The 19999-nt window shown below is 35.0% G+C and overlaps 1 protein-coding gene across 1 annotated transcript; it reads right to left on the bottom strand.

The window, feature by feature from the left end:
* Positions 1-6444: 6444 nt before the first annotated feature.
* LOC149540478 (mitochondrial import inner membrane translocase subunit TIM8-like) lies at positions 6445-19252 on the bottom strand. The gene is made up of 2 exons (XM_089801578.1): positions 19095-19252; positions 6445-6972 (listed from the first exon to the last, which is right to left on the bottom strand). Exons 1-2 carry the CDS (start codon positions 19140-19142, stop codon positions 6784-6786), a joined length of 237 nt encoding a protein of 78 aa, XP_089657704.1. The 5' UTR covers positions 19143-19252; the 3' UTR covers positions 6445-6783.
* Positions 19253-19999: the final 747 nt, after the last annotated feature.

Consider the following 19999-nt stretch of genomic DNA (forward strand, 5'->3'; position numbering starts at 1 on the left):
CCTTAACTAATTAAGACATTTCATCATACCTTCTAATCTCACCACATTAATCATATCAATCGTCAAATCAATAATTTGTCATTGGTAACTCAAGAACATGAGCTATATATCTTGCAACACCTTCTGACACTTAAAAACTTGTCATCGTTGTGTGTTATGATCACCAACAACCATTATACATCATGTAGAATCCTCTCCTATGACCACTCTATTACCATGAATGTTAATTCCTTTCGGGAAGTATCCTAAGCATTGGAGAGCATGCGGTAGTACTGACATATTGCATTCATGACGATGTTTGTCATTGATGTCAACATAACAATATTTCTATGAAGACTAGCAGAAGTAGGAGACAGAGATCATGGTTGTACGGATAGAGGTATTACGATTAGAAGACATGAAGTTAAGGATGTGTTCCTCACAGTGTCTTGATAGTCAGGTTAATTACGTATAACCTAAGCCGAAGAGATACGGAAGTTATACGTGATTTACAAAGAGCAATGCAAAAACAAAGTACTTAAGACGCAGTTTCTAATGATTGCATTATATTTTCTAACAAAGATATAATTTGGATATGTAAAGTTAGACAGTGGTAGAAGACAATCCGCTAATGACGTTAGTGAGTGCACAAGTCTTGATGTCGCACGTGTGAGAAGTTGTGGAGACTATGAGCCAACAACACTATGTGGTTGAGAAATAATCAATTATCTTATTGTGATCCTGTTATAATTAATTGGGAAAGTTTCAATGCCAACTCAAGGAATTGTTTTGAGGACTTGGAATAAAAGAAAGTGTTTTCCTTGTTTGAGAGTGTGTGTGGAATGCCAAGTGTTCAAGGAAGTGTAAACAAGAGCAGAGTATGTGGTAAATACAAGTAAGCAATCCAAGGGATTATTAGATGCAAAGTTTGTGATCTAGTATCGATATTAGAAGGAGCAGATGTCTAGTCGACAGGACAAAGAAAGAGGAAGGAGTAGTGCAGTTTAATACTATTATTCTACAAGGAATAATACATAAATCATTTGGACAATGAGTTCATTGGTCTTGCCCCTGAAGTTGTTTGGATAGTGGGTACATCTGCCTTCTACAACTCTTAACAAAGTTGTCACAACTCCTAACAGGGTTGGAATCTCTTAACAAGTATTCAAAGTGTCCTAACAGGGACTGAGATGTACTAGATGTATTTCATAGATTCCTAATAGGGTCCATCCTCTAACAAAGTACATCATCTTGTGGGTACCATCCCCACCGAGGTTTTCCCTCTGATCAAAAGTTTCCCTAGTTAACATATCTGGTGTTATTATGCACGAGTATCTTGTTGTGGTTTCTGATCATATTGCCATATGGTTAATAATTGCGATGATAGTTGGATAAATGATTCACACCCCCCTCCCCCCCCCACCTTCTATTATATTGGTGGACTATATATTAACACACTCCACTTGATTCACATTACATCATGATCACTACTAAAATATCTAACTAGCAATTGCTCCTCTTACAAACCAATTGTAATTCTTAGTTGATTTCTTGCTTAATGATCATTGCCTTAACTTACTAATTGATCCATCCTTGTGCAATTATTGTGTTGCATAATTGACAACCAAATGTTCCACTACTTTTAATTGCAACTCATAATCCATCACAAGACCAACAATCTTTCCCGAAAATGTCCAAGGTTAGTTCCTCTGAGATATTATAAATCTTTAAAAATATTTCATTCGAGCCCTACTTACACCAATTATTCAAAATTCCACTGAGGGTAAGTGAAATGTTCCATGAGTTGGGACACTTGTGAACCTTTGAGAATAGTGTGTTTCCTCTTCAACCATCTTTCTCATCCACTTGCTCTTTCATATTTAACTTACTTTGCACCTTTCTATTTCTTACATCTTTCTCCCTTCCTCTCTTTCTTCCTCTAATAAAATGCACCTTACTATACCATGATTCTCTATATCATAATATTTGTCACCTACATTCAAATTGATACCATCGACCTCATCAATATAGTCACTTTTCTCACGTTCATATGGTTTCTTATTCCCTCATCCTTACATTTTTTTTTCCTCCATGTTCATCATTTCAATCAAACAAATAATCATTGTTAACATTTCAAAAATCACTCACAATAATCTGATACTAATCTTTCACACAAAAATTAACCACATCAACGAAATCAGAAAAAATAGATTTTGTGTTGCACGACAACTATATTTTTCAATCCAATTGTCAAAAGATTGGTCTTCTACACTATGCACACTCTACCTTCTTGAGCTCCTAAGGACCATCATCCACTTCTATAATTTCCTTTTTTTCCACTCCATTTGTCAAACCTTGTTCTTCCTTCTCAACCACTGCAATAATTAGGAGATCTTCTTCACCTTCATATGCACTCCAAAAACTTATTGCCCTCTAAAGGGCTCCTAGTCACCTCTAAAATTTCCTGAATATTTTTCTCCTCTATTTTCAGCTCTCTTAGTACTCGACCTTGAATTTGCTTATCATAGTCATAATTTTGTTTCCATCTCTCGAGTACAAAAAATTTTATAATCCATCCTACTAAAAACTTCATGTCTTTTTCCTCTTTGACATTTGGAACACTTAGCAAACACAATATATAATCCAATTTATTTCTTCAATAGAAAACCCACTCTCTTAGTAAATCCAAAAATAATGATTTTATTGCAACTCTCATTTGCACATTCATTTAACAAAATATGTCTTGAACAATTACATATAATATTAAAGTTTTCAACTAAAGGCATAATTCAAGAAATTTACAAAAAATTATTGGAAGGATTCCAACACATCACTCATTATCACTTTTCCGTCTTATTTTTCTCTTGACAACCTAAGTTGTCAGCACTTTTTCTCTACACAGTCCTCTTGAACAACTTGCAAGTTTTTTCTCTATCTCTATTTTTGCAAATTGCTACCTCTTATTTTTCTCTTGACAAACTAATTGTCACCACTTTTTCTTACACAGTCCTCTTGAACAACTTGCAAGTTCTTTCTCTAACTCTATTTTCATCAATTGCTACCTCTTGACATCATAAAAGGCCACTTATCTGCCATTTGAATTCACTTCAATTGTCTCTGGAATTCTTTTTATGAAAATGCTTAAAATTCTAAAAAGAATTATCCAAAAATAGAATCCAATACTTGATAAGTGAATAAACACAAGAACCAGGTTACGTCTTCAAGAAATTAAAGTCATTAATTATTTTTATTTTTCCAAAATTCACTAATTTTCAAGTCAATTAAAAGGAAAGTCCAGACTGAAATGCCAAAAACTAATTCTTCTATAAGATATTATGATTCTCCAAAATATTCTATTGAACCCCATCCTACAGAAATTGTTTAAAAACTTAACATTAAAATTCTTTTTATGCAAGATTTGCTAGTGATCTCCAATTTCCAAAATATTCTATTGAAACCAATCCTGCAATAATTGAAAAATTTAACATGAAAGTTCTTTTTATGCAAGATTGCTTTTGACCTCAAATTTCCAAAATATTCTACTGAAACCCGTCCTACACCAATAATTCAAAAATTTAACATGAAAGTTTTCAAGATTGCTTGTGACCTCCAATGCTCCAACATCGGTTGTATCTCCTTCATTTATAATTCCCAAATCTGTCACATATCACTAAATTACCCGGCAAAGGATAATTAAAACCAGACTAATTTAGCATTACACACAGTGCTCTTCACTGCCTATCAATAACCCAGAGTAAGAAAGCCTAAATTTGGTTCTAAATCAATCGATTGAAATATATATAAGGCAATGTTAAGGCCTAGAAACTGTTGATCTAGATTGCACAATTGTATATTATCTGAATGTGTCACAATGTAGAAAATAAATTACTGGAACAGATGTCATGTAATATATCCTTTTGTTTAGTTTCAGATAATACGAAAGCTTGTGAGATGATATTGTTTCCCTTTCCACCGAGCCGTTGTCTTTCATTCATTTTTAATTTCCATACATCCATATCATGTGTAATATAGCCGTGTTTACTTCCAGATAAGTTATATGAAAACTTATGAGATGCTTTTATTTCCATTTCAACCAAGCCATTGTATTTCCTTCATTTATAATTTCCATAAATCAATCACTCACTCAATTGCAAATGTCTGGCAAAACTATTGTTTTTACCCCAAAATAGTTGAGCATTCTACACGGAGTCCTCCACTGCCTACCAACAAGAGCTCACCTGCTGCTTTTAGTAATTGCGTTCCTTGACTATAGTGGCGTACAAATGCTGCAGAATTAGACTTCCTCTTCCCTGAATCATACAATCAACCATGAAAAACTGTGTTTCTTGAATCTTGCACTATAGTGATAAACGCAGTGTTTTTACCATAAAGAACACATACACGTAAAAATGAAAAGATGTCAGCCAACTAAAGGATGTAGTAGTAAATTTGGATGGTTCATATTCCTCCATAAGAAGATATAGTAGGACAATATACAAGTATGCCCGTCTTTAAATAAAAGCAAACAGTGTGTTAATATAATATTTTTAAATCACAGATGATTCCTACTCTACTATGTTCACTCAAATCAATCATACTTTTTCGAAATAGAACTCAATAAATTTTATGAAAACAAAAACAATTATGTAAAAGAATTTGGTACATAAAAATGATATAATTATCATTCATGTGATGATATACATTAATAGCATATAATAAGATGTTAATAAAAAGAATAATATATAATAATAATGAATGAAGAAATAAAATACAAATTAATAAAACTAATTAAATAAACATTAGGTATGATCTTAAGGGTGTAACCCTTCAAAATTGAAGGCATATAAGGGGGCTATTCAATCTACCCGTCAATTAATATCATCCCTTCGGTATGATATTAAAGTTTTGATGTGAGGTGAAGGTGAAATTTATAAAGTTTTATGACAAACTTGTCGAAGGCTGGGCCTGCTGCATATCAGAGTTTGAAGATAGATATTTTGTGAAGCCATGAATTTTGAGGCATGTAGACATGAGGCACTAAAACACTGGACGAAGCAGCAACGCATGGGAACTGACAACAGAGTGCTCACGACAGTAATTTGTGGACGTGACTTGTTCAGGGCACAGCTCATTGAGATCATGGGTTTCTTTACTCAACCATTAGACTTCTTATTTTGCACGCAGGCTCCTTTCACTTCAGTGCTCAATCCTCTTGTTGCCTTATACCGGTCGCTGGTTCATCATAGTGTGAATTTTACGGCTGACAGAGGACATATTGGTAGCTCCCAGTCTGAGAAGAAGGAATCTCGGATGGTTGTGGTTGGGTGTTCATTTGCTCTTGAAATTCAGGGCACAGCTCATTGAGATCATGGGTTTCTTTACTCAATCATTTAACTTCTTATTTTGGACACAAGCTCCTTTCACTTCAGTGCTCAATACTCTTGTTGCCGTGTACTAGTTAGTTGCTGGTCCATCATAGCATGAATTTGACTGCTGAAGGAGGACGTATGGGTAGCTGCCAGCCTGAGAAGAAGGAAACTCGGAAGGTTGTGGTTGGGCGTTCATTTGCTCTTGACTGGCATTGATATTCTCAGTAGGGTTATCACAGGACTAGAGTGAAAAAGTGTTTACATGAAGCGGTTCAGTCAATGGAAAGGGCTAAGCAAAAGATTTTGAAGCTATAAGAAATTTTCTCATTAACTCTGCTATCATGGCTTCCCAAAAATCAAGCAGTGGAAAGAACATTTAAGGAGAGTTCGAATTATTAAAAAATCTGAAGGAATATTAGGAGTTAATTTTATGCTCGACTCCAGCGAGTTCCAATACAACAGCAATGATTTGTCTTGGGGATCCCATATGAAAAGTCTTCAGTGTTTGTGAATTGCTGTGAGTGAAATATCTGTTATTGAATATGCAGCCCTAGTAATGCCACATCGTCATTCTTAGAGATGAATAAGTTAGTTCTGAAATGTTCTGCCTGTTCATCTCATGCAATGAGTACTGCAATTATATTTACAATGTGGATAATAAAAGAAAGGTGTAGCACAAAACCTATGTAACAGCAGTTGTGCAGTGTCTGTGATTGATTGTTAAAGTATGAATGGGGAAGAGACAATAGGAGGGCATTTATTGATTCCTAAATATTCCTGATAAGGAAAAACAGCCAGAAAAAATAATCTTGCAGAGTTGCAAATATATCATCAGGCACTGAGAACTGAAATTAGGAATCAACAAACAATTGTGCAGCCATCTTTTCCAAAATTATGATTCTAGGGCAGAATTATAGAAATCCCAAAAGGGGAGATTGCACATACAAATGTTGCATGATTTGATCTCTTCCCTGAATCATGCAATCAACCATGAATGTCAACTGTGTACCTTGAATCTTGCACTATAGAGAAAGATCCAAAGGTCTATCATTAAGAACACCCGTAAAATGAAAAGCTGTCGCTCAACTGAGAGTCATTGCACTAAATTTAAACGGATCGTATTCATAACTAAAAAACAAAGCATTAGCATTCCTCTATAAGAATAGAGCTAAAACTATACAAGAGAACATACAAGTATGCTCGTCTCTAAGTTAAAGTTAACATTGTAATCTAATAGAAGTTTCAAATCGGATGGTTTCTTCTCTACCATGTTCAATCAGCGATGACATCAGTCAAGTGACCACACAAATATTTCAAAATCAGATGGATTCTTCTATAATGTGTTCAATCAATCATGATATCACACAAGCAAAGGTCAACATATTTTAAGCCCAAGCACACTGGCCCAGAAATAATATTTGCAAACACTTATTAATCATCCCATGCTCTGAACCCGCCGCATAATTTGGGCACTCATGTCCATGAAGCGTTGAGCACAATTGACAAGACATGCAGTCTCACTTGAGCTAAACTTACTTCCAGGAGCACCTGTAATGCATTTATCCCAGCAGACATCTGAAAGCTTTCCTACAAGTTCATTCATCATTGCTTTCTGCTTCTCTTGCTGCATGTTCCGACATACAATGCATCATAACCACTTTCAAAAGGATATACATGCATTCAAACATTGACTTAAACACTGCCCCAAAGTAAATGGCACACACTTTACATGTCAAATAAATAGAACTCAAATCTGCAAAGGACACTAAAGATATCATCAACATGGACAGAAGGTGGTTGACACAAAAACAGAGGCAACATATTGATTAATACCAATCATAAAATGCTTAAAGATTTCCCCCAAGTACCAATTATCAGCAGAAAACACTCATTAAAGACGGTAATAGAAGACTTTTTGAAACTTAAAAATGTCAAACTTCAGATTTTCAACATAAAAAACTACTGATGAATACAGCTTGAAAGAGCTCTTCTTGATAACATATACCGCATGGAATCTATCTAAAGGCCCAACAAAAATAGGCCCAGGACAGCTGTAGAAATGCAAATCATGTCACTTAGTATATGGTCTATTATATTAGTTATGAAATATAAAGGAATAGACTGCCTATAATTGCTCAACCACCACACGATAAGGTCAGAAAAGCTACATGCTGTGATCAGTAGTCTAAAATAGACTGAAAAAACAATTGCAGCACTCACTGTAATGCATAAATCTAGTACTCGTGCCTAGTAGTAGAATTGGAAGTTATTACAAATATTTCTAGCAACAAGTGGAGATTAGAATATTCACCAACTTCTCAGGGGTGGGGACAGTAGGTAAAGGTAGCACACTTTTTGAGGATGGCAGAAGACACCAAAAAGTAAAGCAACAATAAAAAAGTGTAATTTAATTGTTCAATGTTTTCACTCTGAAAAAGCACCCAAAGGATACAAAAAATTATAAACAGAAATGTAACGAGTAATGACTAACATGTACTTATCACAACTGTCCCCAACCATGTATTTCTCATTCTAGACCTGATAAACTGATTTCATAATTGTCTGCAATCACAAAATTGCCCATTCACAAAAAGGGTTGCAACAGTATGCTGCCATTCAACAGGAGAATGTTTTCATGTCATAGTTGAATGCAATCGTTCAAGAACTGCAAATATTCTTTCAATTCTTGCATCCAGTCGCACAACTTCCTACCGACAAAGTAAGTAGGACATGTCTGCTGTTGTAATATTTTTGTTCAACACATGTTACAATCACCCAACAGTTTCACACTCTCATTTGTAGCTGTATGTAGGCATTCCAAAGTATTACATTGTTAGAACATTTCCAAAGTTCTATGTAATCATAAATTTGGTCTTTGCACGATAAATTGTGACCAGGTCACATCTTTCTCCAGACATCATAGAGATGTTACACTTGGGCGGATGCTGTCCCAGTAGTCATACAATTTCCCTTTGTACAGTAGAGATTTTGTTGTATAACTAAGACCGACAGGAGGTATCTTACTGTTCTCCTGATGTCCCAATTATATAGGCCATTGCGAACACTATCTCCAGCTTTCTTGTTGACAGGTCGTGCCATCCTGTTGTATACAGGAGATTGTGACAGGGGCAGAGAGGGAAGGGAAGTGTGTCCCCATGTAATAGATAACATACATCAAATTGGAAGTGAAATTCGAATTATGACTATGACTATACTTATTCGGATCACCAAAATTAAAAAAATAGTTCCCTCTGTACGGTAGAAATTTTGTTATATAATTAAGACAGACAAGGAATTATCTTACTGTCTCCTCAATCCTGTTGTCCCAGTGATGTCAAACACTGTATCCAGCTCTCCTATTGAAAGGTTGTGCCATCCTGGTGCATACAGGAGATCGTGACATGGGAACAGAGAGGGAAGGGTAATGTGTCCACATGTAACAGATAATATACATCAAATTGGAAGTGAAATTCAACTTATTATTATGACTATCCTTATTAGAATCACCAAAATACAAAATAAAGTTTTTTGGCAAAGCCAAAAAAAGAGAAACAAATACAACAAGACTTTAACAGATGCCTGTGTTCAAGGAACTGATTGCCCTCAATTGCATCCAGAATCCAGGAAAGAAGAGTAAAGACTCGACCTTCAAATTTGCCCTTCACCCTTTCTTTGGCACACTGGATCCATTTGGTGCATTGGCAAATATAAATACTTTATAAATAAGATCGTATGTTGTGGGCCATTTCCCCTTTTGCTGGGGAACCTCAAAAAGAATGAGTGAGGAAAAATGGGTAAAAAGTGTAGAAAGGGAGTTTCTAATGAATTTCAGGATGAAGAGATTCCATCCTTAAAGAAGTAGTCATTTTTTGTATTTCATTTTATTTTATTCTTTTTGAGAGAGAGAGAGAGCTTAACAAATTCAGTAACATAGTATAAGAGCTTTCCCAGATTATAAAGGTCATTTTACAACCATCTGGATATCTAGATTCTAAATCATGGTTCTATTTTACAAAATTAATTTGTCCAATTTGTTTTCTTGTCAATATTTGATGTCTTTATTTAGTATTTGCAAGATAATTCCTGAACTGAGACAAACTGGCTTACTTTTTGCATACAAAAGGTCCTCCTCCTTGTCAAAATGGAGTTCTTCAAAAGTTGCATCCTTTGACAAGCATAGATCAAAAAAGAATTTCTTGAATAAACTACTAAGCCCTCTATTTTTCCCGATTAAAAACCAGTACTCTAAATTTTGGTTCTATTGTATATAATTCATTTGACCAATTTATTTTCTTGTCAATATTAAATGTCTATATTTAATATTTGCACTATGTTTCTCGTAATGAGATGAGCTAGCTAGCTTTATGCACAAAAGATGCTCCTTGTCAAAATGGAGTTATTCAAAACTTGCATCCTTTGACAAGCGCATAGATCAAAAAAGAATTTCTTGAATAAACTGCTATGCCCATTTTCACTGACTACAGTTGTATAGGTGTAGCTAGAACAATCGTAAATTAGCTAATATAAACATTTATATAGTGGTTGGGTTAGCCTAAGACGTATCCATTGGATAAGTACACTATACATCAGAGGTTGTCGTTCTTTTATTCTCATCATAGTGCAATTTGTTTCTTACTGGAAATTTCAAGGATTGCTCCCTCAAAATGGTTTATTATTGTCAAGTATTTGTAGCTTATTTCATAGCTTGCCATAAGAAATGCCCTAAAATTAGATTTGCATTGGAATTTTCCTAAGTTACCAATTCATGCTACCTGCCCATTGGTGCAGAAGCTGAAACGGACAGATTTCAGATGCGTCTGGAAGCCCTACGGAAGCTGGCTGGAAGCCAGCCGCAGCCTCCCGGATGTGTTTGGAAGCTAGAGTGGCTTCTGGCTCCCCAAATGTGTTTGGAAGCTAGAGTGGCTTCTGGCTTCCAAATGCATCCAGGAGCCTGTGGCTGGCTTCCAGCCAGCCTCCACAAGGCTTCCCGGACACATCTAGGAGCCTCCATGGACCCAACGGCCAAAAGGCCCCAAAAAAAACAATTAAAAACTAAAAAAACAGCTGAACTTGCCCATCATACACATGTTTTGATTTTTTTTTTAAAGTTTTTTTTGCTATGAAACCCTAAAACGACCCTAAAGGTGAATGTTGAAGCATTCACAACTCATTTTGGAACTTTGTTTGCACCTACAGCCACTTCTAATTTGGTCTCTAGTTTGCATTGCCATTGTGAAGCCAAGTTCAACATTTTCGAAGAGAGATAGCTTTCTTAAAGGAGTCTAAATCATTCAAGGTAAGTGATCAATCCCATTCTTAAGTATTTTGATGAATTTTTTCAAGTTCTTGAAGAAATTTTTCAAGTTTTTTTTTCATTTTTTTTTTTGAAAGATATGTATAAGCAAGTTTGGGTATCTAGTTTAGTAGTTTTTTCTCACTTCTTTCCACTTATATGCATGATGTTCATAGTTGTTAGGACCTAATTAAAATTTATTTATTTTCTTATAAAATAAGTTGCAAAAAACTAGGCAAGAATGGATATCGAGGGTAGTGCTAGTCAAAGTTCAGTGGGGGGCCATGGAGGGGAAGGGACTGATAATTTCAAAACTGATAGGTTCTCCTTTGTGGAGACATACAACACGGATATCACAAGTTGCAGGAGGTGGCTCATACTATTGGAAGTGCAATTATTGTCAAAGCAATAAAGAAAAACCTTTCAATAGCTCATATTCTCGAGTGAAGATTCATTTAGGCCCTGTGGCAAAGGATTTGGAATGTGCAAAGGCAAAAATGGTATTGGGATGACTAATGCAAAAATACTTTCATTTGTAAGAGAACATGAAGTTGTCATTGCATTGATCAATAGATCAAAAAAAAAGCTACTATCAAGGTCCATCCTCAAAGAGCAAGATGCACGCACCCATTGGAACAATTGCATCCTCCCAACACCCATTCTTGCAAGTACTTGTGCCACGAGAGGATGAGGAAGAAGTGGGAATTTCAACCCGCAAAAGAGGCCCATTGCACACCGCATTTAAAATGGAGGCAAGAGACTGCATTGATGAAGCTATTGCGTGTTGCCTCTACGCGAATGGGCTTCCTTTCAACTTGGTGAGATCACCGTACTGGAAGGAAACGATGGTAGCAATCAAAGAATCACGAGCTGACTAAACAAGCCCGAGGTATGGAAAGGTGCGTATGACTCTATTGCAACAAGAGAAGACACATATAGAGAAAGACCTTCAACCAATCAAAAAATCTTGGAAAACTTCAAGTCTAACTATTGTGTCACATGGTTGGAAGGATACAAGAAATCGACCACTGATTACTGTGATTGCAATTTTCCCCAACAAGGCAATGTTTTTGAAGGTTGTTGATTGTGAGGGGCAAGTGAAGGATTCTGAATTCATTTCTATAATTCTCATCAAGGTCATTGAGATAGTGGGTAGTGAGAATGTGGTACAAGTGGTCACAAACAATGCCAAAAATTGTAGGGGTGTGGATGCTTTAGGTTGAGAGTCGATATGAGCATTTTTTTGGACCCCATGCACTGTTCACTTTGATCATGCAGAGGATTGGCACTCAAATAGATTGGATGAAGAAAATATACCAAGAGGGGGAAGAGATACAAATGTTTGTGACAAACCATCACATGTCATAATCCATTTTTAGAACATACTCCAAATTGGAGTTGCTGAAGGTAAATTGATTTTTTTAAATCACTAAGTGTAATAGATTTGTGATTTAGTTCAAAATTATAATTTATTATTTTATTGTCAATTCACATATTGTTAATTTGCTTAAGTTGTTGAGACTCGTTTTGCATCTCACACAATTGTTATGAGACGACTCCTCAAGGTAAAAGATGCATTGGGCCGAATGGTCATTGGTAATAAATGGGGCACATGGAAGACCTCTGATTCAGAAAGAGCACAAACGATCACGGATTTGATCTTGAGTGAGTTGGTGGGCTCGTGCGGCATATGTATTGGATTTCAATATGCTCTGTTTTGCTGATACAGATATACCTTGCTTGGACAATGTGTATGATGGCATGGGCACCATGGTTGAGAAGGTAAAATGTTATATACAAGCACATGAGAGTGACCCCACACAAAGCGAAGCCTTATGCAAACAAGTGCAAGCAATTATCCACCATCATTGAAATAAGATGACTACCCCATTGCACCTCCTTACATATGCCTTATCTCCTAGGTATAGTGAGGAGGTAGTTGGTATGCCGAGTAGAGTTGCACATTTGCGGATGAGGAGGTTGCTGAGGGGTGCCACAAAGCTCTTACAAGACTCTTCCCACAAGAAGAAATGCATGAAAAAGTGAGGGAAGAATTTGGGCTGTTTGCTTCTGGGTTAAAGCATTCTCCATTTGCACTAAAGGACCAAAATAGAATGGGAACTATTACATGGTGGTACATGTATGGTCAACCTCTCAAGCATCTTCAACCTCTTGCAATCAAGGTCCTATCACAAGTAAGTTTTTTGTTTTGTTTTGTTTTAAACTTTTATATTTACAATTTCATTCTAGAATTCCATGTTTCACACATTCTCCATTTGCACTAAAAGACCAAAATAGAATGGGAACTATCACATGGTGGTACATGTATGGTCAACCTCTCAAGCATCTTCAACATCTTGCAATCAAGGTCCTATCACAAGTAAGTTTTTTGTTTTGTTTTGTTTTAAACTGTTATGTTTACACTTGCATTGTAGAATTTCGTGTTTCACACATTCTTAAACATAAATTTGTTTTTCATTTGTATGTTTTGTGACAACTATCTAGGTTGCTAGTTCTTATGATGCTAAAAGGAATCGGAGTACATACTCCTTTATCCATTCAATGAAGCGCAACCTGTTGGGCTACAAGAAAGCAGACGACTTGATTTTTGTCCACACCAAGTTGCGTCTTTTGTCAAGTAAGAATGATCATTACAAGGAAGGGTCAACAAAACTTTGGGATGTAGCCTTGAGTGTGTAGATTTGGATGCAACGCTTCAAGATCTTATTACAGTTGGAGATGGTGATGATGATAGTGTGGCACATAGTGCATCTAGCATAAGTGGAACCATGTTTGGTTCAAATGATCTTTCAGCAATTGGAGATGATGATGAAAATGTAGATTTTCTTGTGAATCCCTATGATTCAGATGATTTAGACTATGATACAAGTTGATTGAATCTTCAATCATTAACTAGGTTTCTATTTTGTTGGAATCTTGAACATGACCTACTTGAGCTTTATTGTCTAAGACTAAACTCTAATGTTGGACAAGCACATATTGATATATCATATGAATTTTGAAATATCTCCAATTTTGATAAAGGGTAAGTATCATAGTCATACTATCAAATGATTTGTTATTGTATATTTCTCGCATTTCTTTGCATATTATATAGATAGATAGATAAATACATTTCCTCCCACATCCGCATCCAAAAAAAAAATCCCCACATCCCCGTAACTACTTCCGAAATCCACATCTGAATTGGTAACTTCGGATTTTTCTATAGACTAATGTAGTACTCAGCATTCACAAATACAATTATTTAATGGTTTTGTCACTAATCCAAGTGTCGTCAGAATTTTCATTGACTTTACAATTGCTTCAAAAAAAACCCTAAATGGAGATTACTTCTTCAATTCATTTCTTTTGTCCATGAATTTCACTTGTTTTAAAGGAAATTGTCGGTTTGTATTAAGGTTTAATGATCTGGTTCACTGATCTGGCTGATAAAAATTTCAAATTTAGGGATATGGTTCTCTTGTTTGGTTAAAAAATTTAGGTTTTTGGTTGATTTTGGGTTAGTTCAAAACATTCTTCACCCAATGTAAAAAATGAGAGAAACAAAAGGCTCAAAACAAAATAACATAATAATAACAAAACAAAAAATTTATAAGAAGTCAAGTGAAAACAAACGCAGGGACATCACAATGCCTAAATAAATAAAGACATGCATAAATAATAAAATAGAGTTAATGCATAATATTTTCTGCTTGAAGGATGCATACTCTATGCTGCTTGGCCAACGCAGCAAGGTCAAACCAGGGTTTTGCAATTTGCAGTTCAATGTTCCGAAAATAGCTTCCACACTTGACATGTGCTTAACCTTTTTTTATATATATTTAAAATGAACAAATGCCCTGATTGATTGATTTTTCCAAGGATATCAATAAAACTGAAAACTAAGAGATTTAAAATAAAATCAAAATACCTAGATCAAGATTAATACTACATTAAATTTAGGGGAAATCATGAACCTTAAACTCAAAGTCTAAGCTAACATCAGAATAATTCAATTTTATAACTTATTTCAGCAATGCAGAAATATGAAACATTCTAAAAATTATTAATCTAACTGAACTATAAGATGAAACTAAAGTAAAATCTGAAACTTGTAATTCTGAATCATGGAATTTAGGGTCGTAGTCTAGAACATATTTTCAAATTTCATTTAATTCAATTTCAGAGCAAATTAATTGTTTGATACTTGTGCTTTCTTGTTGATGTAGGCTCATTGCACATTGAGATTATTATGATGGTCCAATCCTAGATCCATCATCCAACCCTACTCCTAAATTGGACCCAAGTTCATCTCTGTAAATGCATGTGGAAATGGTAACAATAAATTCTGAGAAACGAGAAATATGTTTCGAAAGCAATATGTGTGATCAACAAAATACAAGTTCAGACATTCAAGCTTAAAGCTAGTCTGTCATTCATAAATTAACAATCAAAGCATGTCCAAGAAAGAATGGTGTACCTTTGCCATCTAATAAAATAGCAAAATATATTAAAGTGCAAGAGACAGTAACGGCAAAAGCTTTCAATAAAACAGTACACCCTTTGAGAGGAAAAGGGGACTCACAAAGACCAAAAGCTTCTCCACCCAATAGTAACATCCTTAATGTTGTAATAAAGAGCCACTCATTTTGGGTAAAAATGAAGAAAAACTCACTAACATTAACTAGTGTAATGTCCCCGTTTTGGAGGAACTAATTATTTATAAAGTTATCGATAAAAAATATATTACAAGGTAACTTTATATTTAATTAAGTGACATATCTTATAAAGTCATTAAATAAAATAATGTTCTAGAGGTTGCTAGAAGGCGCAGAGAAATAATTAAAAAAAGAGGCTGACCTATCAAGGAAAAAAGAATAAATAGGCATTGAGGGCTCATTGCCTATCATCGAGATTTATTATTGATTTTTGCTGATGTGCGTTGTGGAGCCTAGGGTTTCTGCAAGTAGTCACAATTGGCCATTGAGAACGAAAACTCTCAATTGGTACGCAATTTTGAGGGTGTGAAAGATCACCTGAATTATTGCAGTTGTGGGAAGGATATTTCAATCCTTTCACTTGTGCTTAATTGCTAGTTTGGAGTTTCAAGTGGAGTTGCACTTTCACCATATCATCTTCAGTAGTCAGTCTCCAGTATCTGATCAATCCAGGTTCTTCATTTCAGTTTGTAGTTGTAACAAGTTTTCAATTGTATACAGCCAGTTAGGGTTTGTATGTAATGTGCCATGTCATAATGTTTCGGTGCTGAAAATTGCCATATCGTTTGTAAAAAACATTTGTTTTTCATTGAATGAATACACTGGCACTATTATTTCCTTATTTCAGCAATATACTTTAGCAGTGTATTAAATTTAGGGTTTTGTTTAGTGGCCTATTGGTAAGGGTCATTACAACTAGAGCAAAGGGACCATTCAAGAGAGCATTTATATATGATGTTAGAGAGATTGTTCATTTAACCATTGTGAGATGCCTTTATGCAAAAATCTTGTCCTTCATTTTTGGTTAATCATTGTGTCGATAATAGTAAGATATGAGGAGAAAAGATAACGAAGCTCTAAAATTATACGCAAGCCCAAGATATAAGAAGAGCTATGGCACCCTATTGTCAAAAAGAGGTCAAGCATATAGAAACATTATTTCTCCCATTAGCGTTACATGGAAGCAAATATGGGTTTCCATTGTTTCCTAAGAATTAAAGGATAAAAGAAATAGAGCATTAATCAATGTGACTGCAATGTTCTTAAAAATCGTGAATTACAAAGGCCTAGTACAAAATGCAAGAATAATTCCTAAACATCTTTACGCAATGCATTTGGGAAGTTGGTCCTCAAAACATAGTCCAACCCGCACCAAACAAAAAAAATATTGCAAAACAATCTGTCTCTCAGTTAAGACATAGTTCTCAACGTAATTTTGAACACCTTGTGTTGTCTACTCCCTAAACCTCTTCTATAAAAATTCAGTAAGAAAAAAGATTGTTCAAACCAGTCTTTATTGAGGCCAGAGAGATCTAAATGCTATCACAAATTACCACATGTCGCAAGCCATTCTTAGATCATTTGCAAGATTAAAGCTCTTGAAGATAATTAAAATGATACAATTTTTATTTTTATGTTCTTTAGTAATTTGTTCTTTTTGAAGTTAAGAAATAAGTGTTCTTTGCTTTTGATTTTATTTTATTTTATTTTGCAAATTTTTTTTATTTTGCAATCTAACGCAACCATCTTGAAACAACTTAGGACAGGAAATATACAACCAATTATCCTAGATGGAGAATCAATGGGACCACATGGAATATCTTGTTAATTTCATTAATCTGTCATGAGTATGATCTAGTTTCCAAACATGAATAAGCCATGGTTGGAAAAGGCTTGTGATAGCATCAACTCAATGATTGACTAGATTAATCCCAATATTAATGAAAAAGAGAAAGATCTTGAGAATCTTTCATTTAAGAGGTACAATCAATTTATTTTAAGTAGGGACACAAAATGACTGCCTCACTCAATATTCCTGCCTTTTGACTCTCAAAAAATTACGAAACAAATACCCCCACTATGCCAAAAGGGTGCTACCTCACTCAAATTCTTCCCTTGCATTGACACTCAGCAATTACAACACAAATATCCCTACTATGCCAACAAGCTGCTAACAGAATGCAAAGAAAATGTCAGCAAAATTCTTATAAAACTCTTTGTTGACTTGATATGGAGGATGCAGTTACAAGTTTGTTGATTTTGCAACCTGCACTGGTCAAAATGGTTCCACTCTCCATGGCCAGTGTAGGAAGGATACTCACTCTAGATGGCACCTCAACGGTCATAAATCACCACCTCCTAACTTTGACAATCATTTTTTTATTAATGTAAGTTCACTGATATTTGCTACACTAACAAAATATTATTTTGTTTTAAAAAATTCCTTAATCAGTTTTGAAGTTTGATTTACAATATATGAATTTCACAACTCTAATGAGTTTCAATAGGTTACTAGTTCTCTTTCATCTAAAGGAAATCAAGGAACAAACTGCTTCCACTCAATGAAATGCATCTTGACATCAAGTAAAAAAGGAACTATTTTATGTGCATTCCATCTTGTGCCTTCTTATTCACATAGAGTGAACAAGCAGGGGGCAATGAAGCTAAGAAATGTAGACTTTGTGTGAACTAACATGTATCTTTCTTCTATTTCGCAATCTTCATTTTTTGAGAAGGCAAGTAGCCAAAATACTTTTAGTTTCAGTTACAAGGGATGCAAGCATTTCTCCGTACCTACCTGCATCATCTAACATAAATGTTGCTAACATGAATGTTGAGAACGTAATGATGACCTATATGATGCTAATTACTAGTTCCTATTCTATCATAACATTCAAATTTAACAAATTGGTAATTAATATATTGTATTTCAGACTTTGAGAGTAGTAAGATTAATGGTGGTTACGTCGAGCCATACATGGTATACATTATTCTAAATTTAGTTCTATTTAGACCACGCATTTATAATTTATTTTTACATACAGACATTGCCTTAAGATCTCTAATCTCAAAAAAAAACGATATACTGACATATCCTAACAACGTAGCTATACCTGATCACAGTTCCACTAGTTAAGTTATTTCCTTTCCTACTTTTTTCTTACAGATAAGTAAGTAACATCTTGCAAAACACAGAGCTGAAGACATAGTCCAAACTCACAGATGACTGTAATATGAAGTTCTCCTATCTTTTATCTTATAATTCACTGTCAGTGTGATTTTAGAGGGCAAAAGGATTGACCTGTTAAATTAAGTTAATGCCACAAAGACTTTCGAAGATCTCAGATATTATTAAACAGTGTTCTCACAATTAAACTGTTACCTAGCTGACAAAAAAATGAGTAGAGACATGTCCCTGTTGATAATAACAGAACTGTTACGTAATTCTTTTAAATCAATGGAACAATAGGGGATTAAGATAACAGAGCCCAACTTTAACCACTGCGCAAAAATATAACAACCACTTGAAAAAGAAGAAGAAACTAATTGAGCCATAAACAAAGAAAGTTATTTCAATAAACAAACAGAACGGAAATTTTGCAAGGATGGCTCATATCAAGTGTAATGCAATCTCTCTTGTGAGACACCAGCCAAAGTAGCACCATCCCTATTAAGAGACAACGCTTCTCTTTGGGACATCTCATCGAGCCCTCTCTCTTTTTAATCACTGCCAACCTTGATTCCACTCAGAATAGTAGCCTCGGAAATAACTAACCTTCAATCTTGCCCGACCTGGAGCTCACTTATAAATAAATATATTAACTAATTTCTTGCAACTCGAAACCCTAGATTTGTTTTATACCATAATACATTCGTATCTTAACCTACTATGCAACACGTAACTCAGTAACCAGGCTTTACTTCGGGAAAAATGTCAAGGTCGAAACATACCTCCAAGAATTGCTGAAACTCGGGCGAGCTCATAGTAGAGGGATCCATGGCTGTGTTTTTCGGCTTAAACCCTAATGTATGCTCTCTAATATATAGAGTCACTGGATTGAGGGCTACTTTAACATGACCTAAAATAACTTTTCCAAAATAGTGAGGAGTTTAGGGCCCATTTGGTGAGCGGAATAGGAATACGTATTCTGGAATAGAGCGTATTCCTGTTCTCCGTTTGGTTCAGCCAATATTTGATGGGAATTCGCGGACCCAAAAATTTATGTTTTATAAAATTTTTAAAAATGGAATAGGAATACGTATTCCAATAACACCTATTTGAGTGGAATTGCAAAACCCCATTTTTGGGCCAAAATTGGAATACGTATTCTTATTTTACTTTGTATTCCAATCCTGTTTTGGTGCACCAAACAAAGAATTCAAAATTTTTGGAATACGTATTCCTATTCCGCTCACCAAACGGGCCCTTAGGATCCATTTGGTTCCCGAAGATGATAGGAATTGGCTTTTTCAAAATCTAGATTTGAAAAAAAAATTGTTTGTTTCAATATTGTGATAGTGTTATCAGGTGTGTGATTTTGTTTCAAAATTGGCAAAATGGAATTAGCATACTAGACTTCTAATTTTGCCTCAAAACCAAGTTTTCCAACTTCCTACTAGCAAGTAGGAATTGAAAATCAAGACTTGGTTATATTTTTTAAGGAGAGTAAAAACAATAGATTGGACTAGTTTTTGAAATTTACTTTGAACTCCAAGCTTACACATAAAAATGTGTCTTTACATGCATCTTCCGAGTGAAACAAATGGTTTAAGTAAAATCCCAAAAATCGGAATGAAGATTTGCAAAACCTTGATTTGGCTAAACCAAGGTTTGTAGAAATCCTGATTTTTTAAAT

The sequence above is a fragment of the Cupressus sempervirens genome, chromosome 9 (assembly GCF_028749045.1).
Source record: "Cupressus sempervirens isolate cs-2001-9-10 chromosome 9, ASM2874904v1, whole genome shotgun sequence".
In the NCBI taxonomy this organism is placed as follows: Eukaryota; Viridiplantae; Streptophyta; class Pinopsida; order Cupressales; family Cupressaceae; genus Cupressus; species Cupressus sempervirens.

Bases quoted from the DNA above. Each gene is read 5' to 3' on its own strand.
- LOC149540478 (XM_089801578.1), bottom strand. From the start codon at position 19,142: ATGGATCCCTCTACTATGAGCTCGCCCGAGTTTCAGCAATTCTTGGAG. The intron at 6,973-19,094 runs GTATGTTTCGAC...CGGAACATGCAG, and splicing joins AGTTTCAGCAATTCTTGGAG to CAAGAGAAGCAGAAAGCAAT.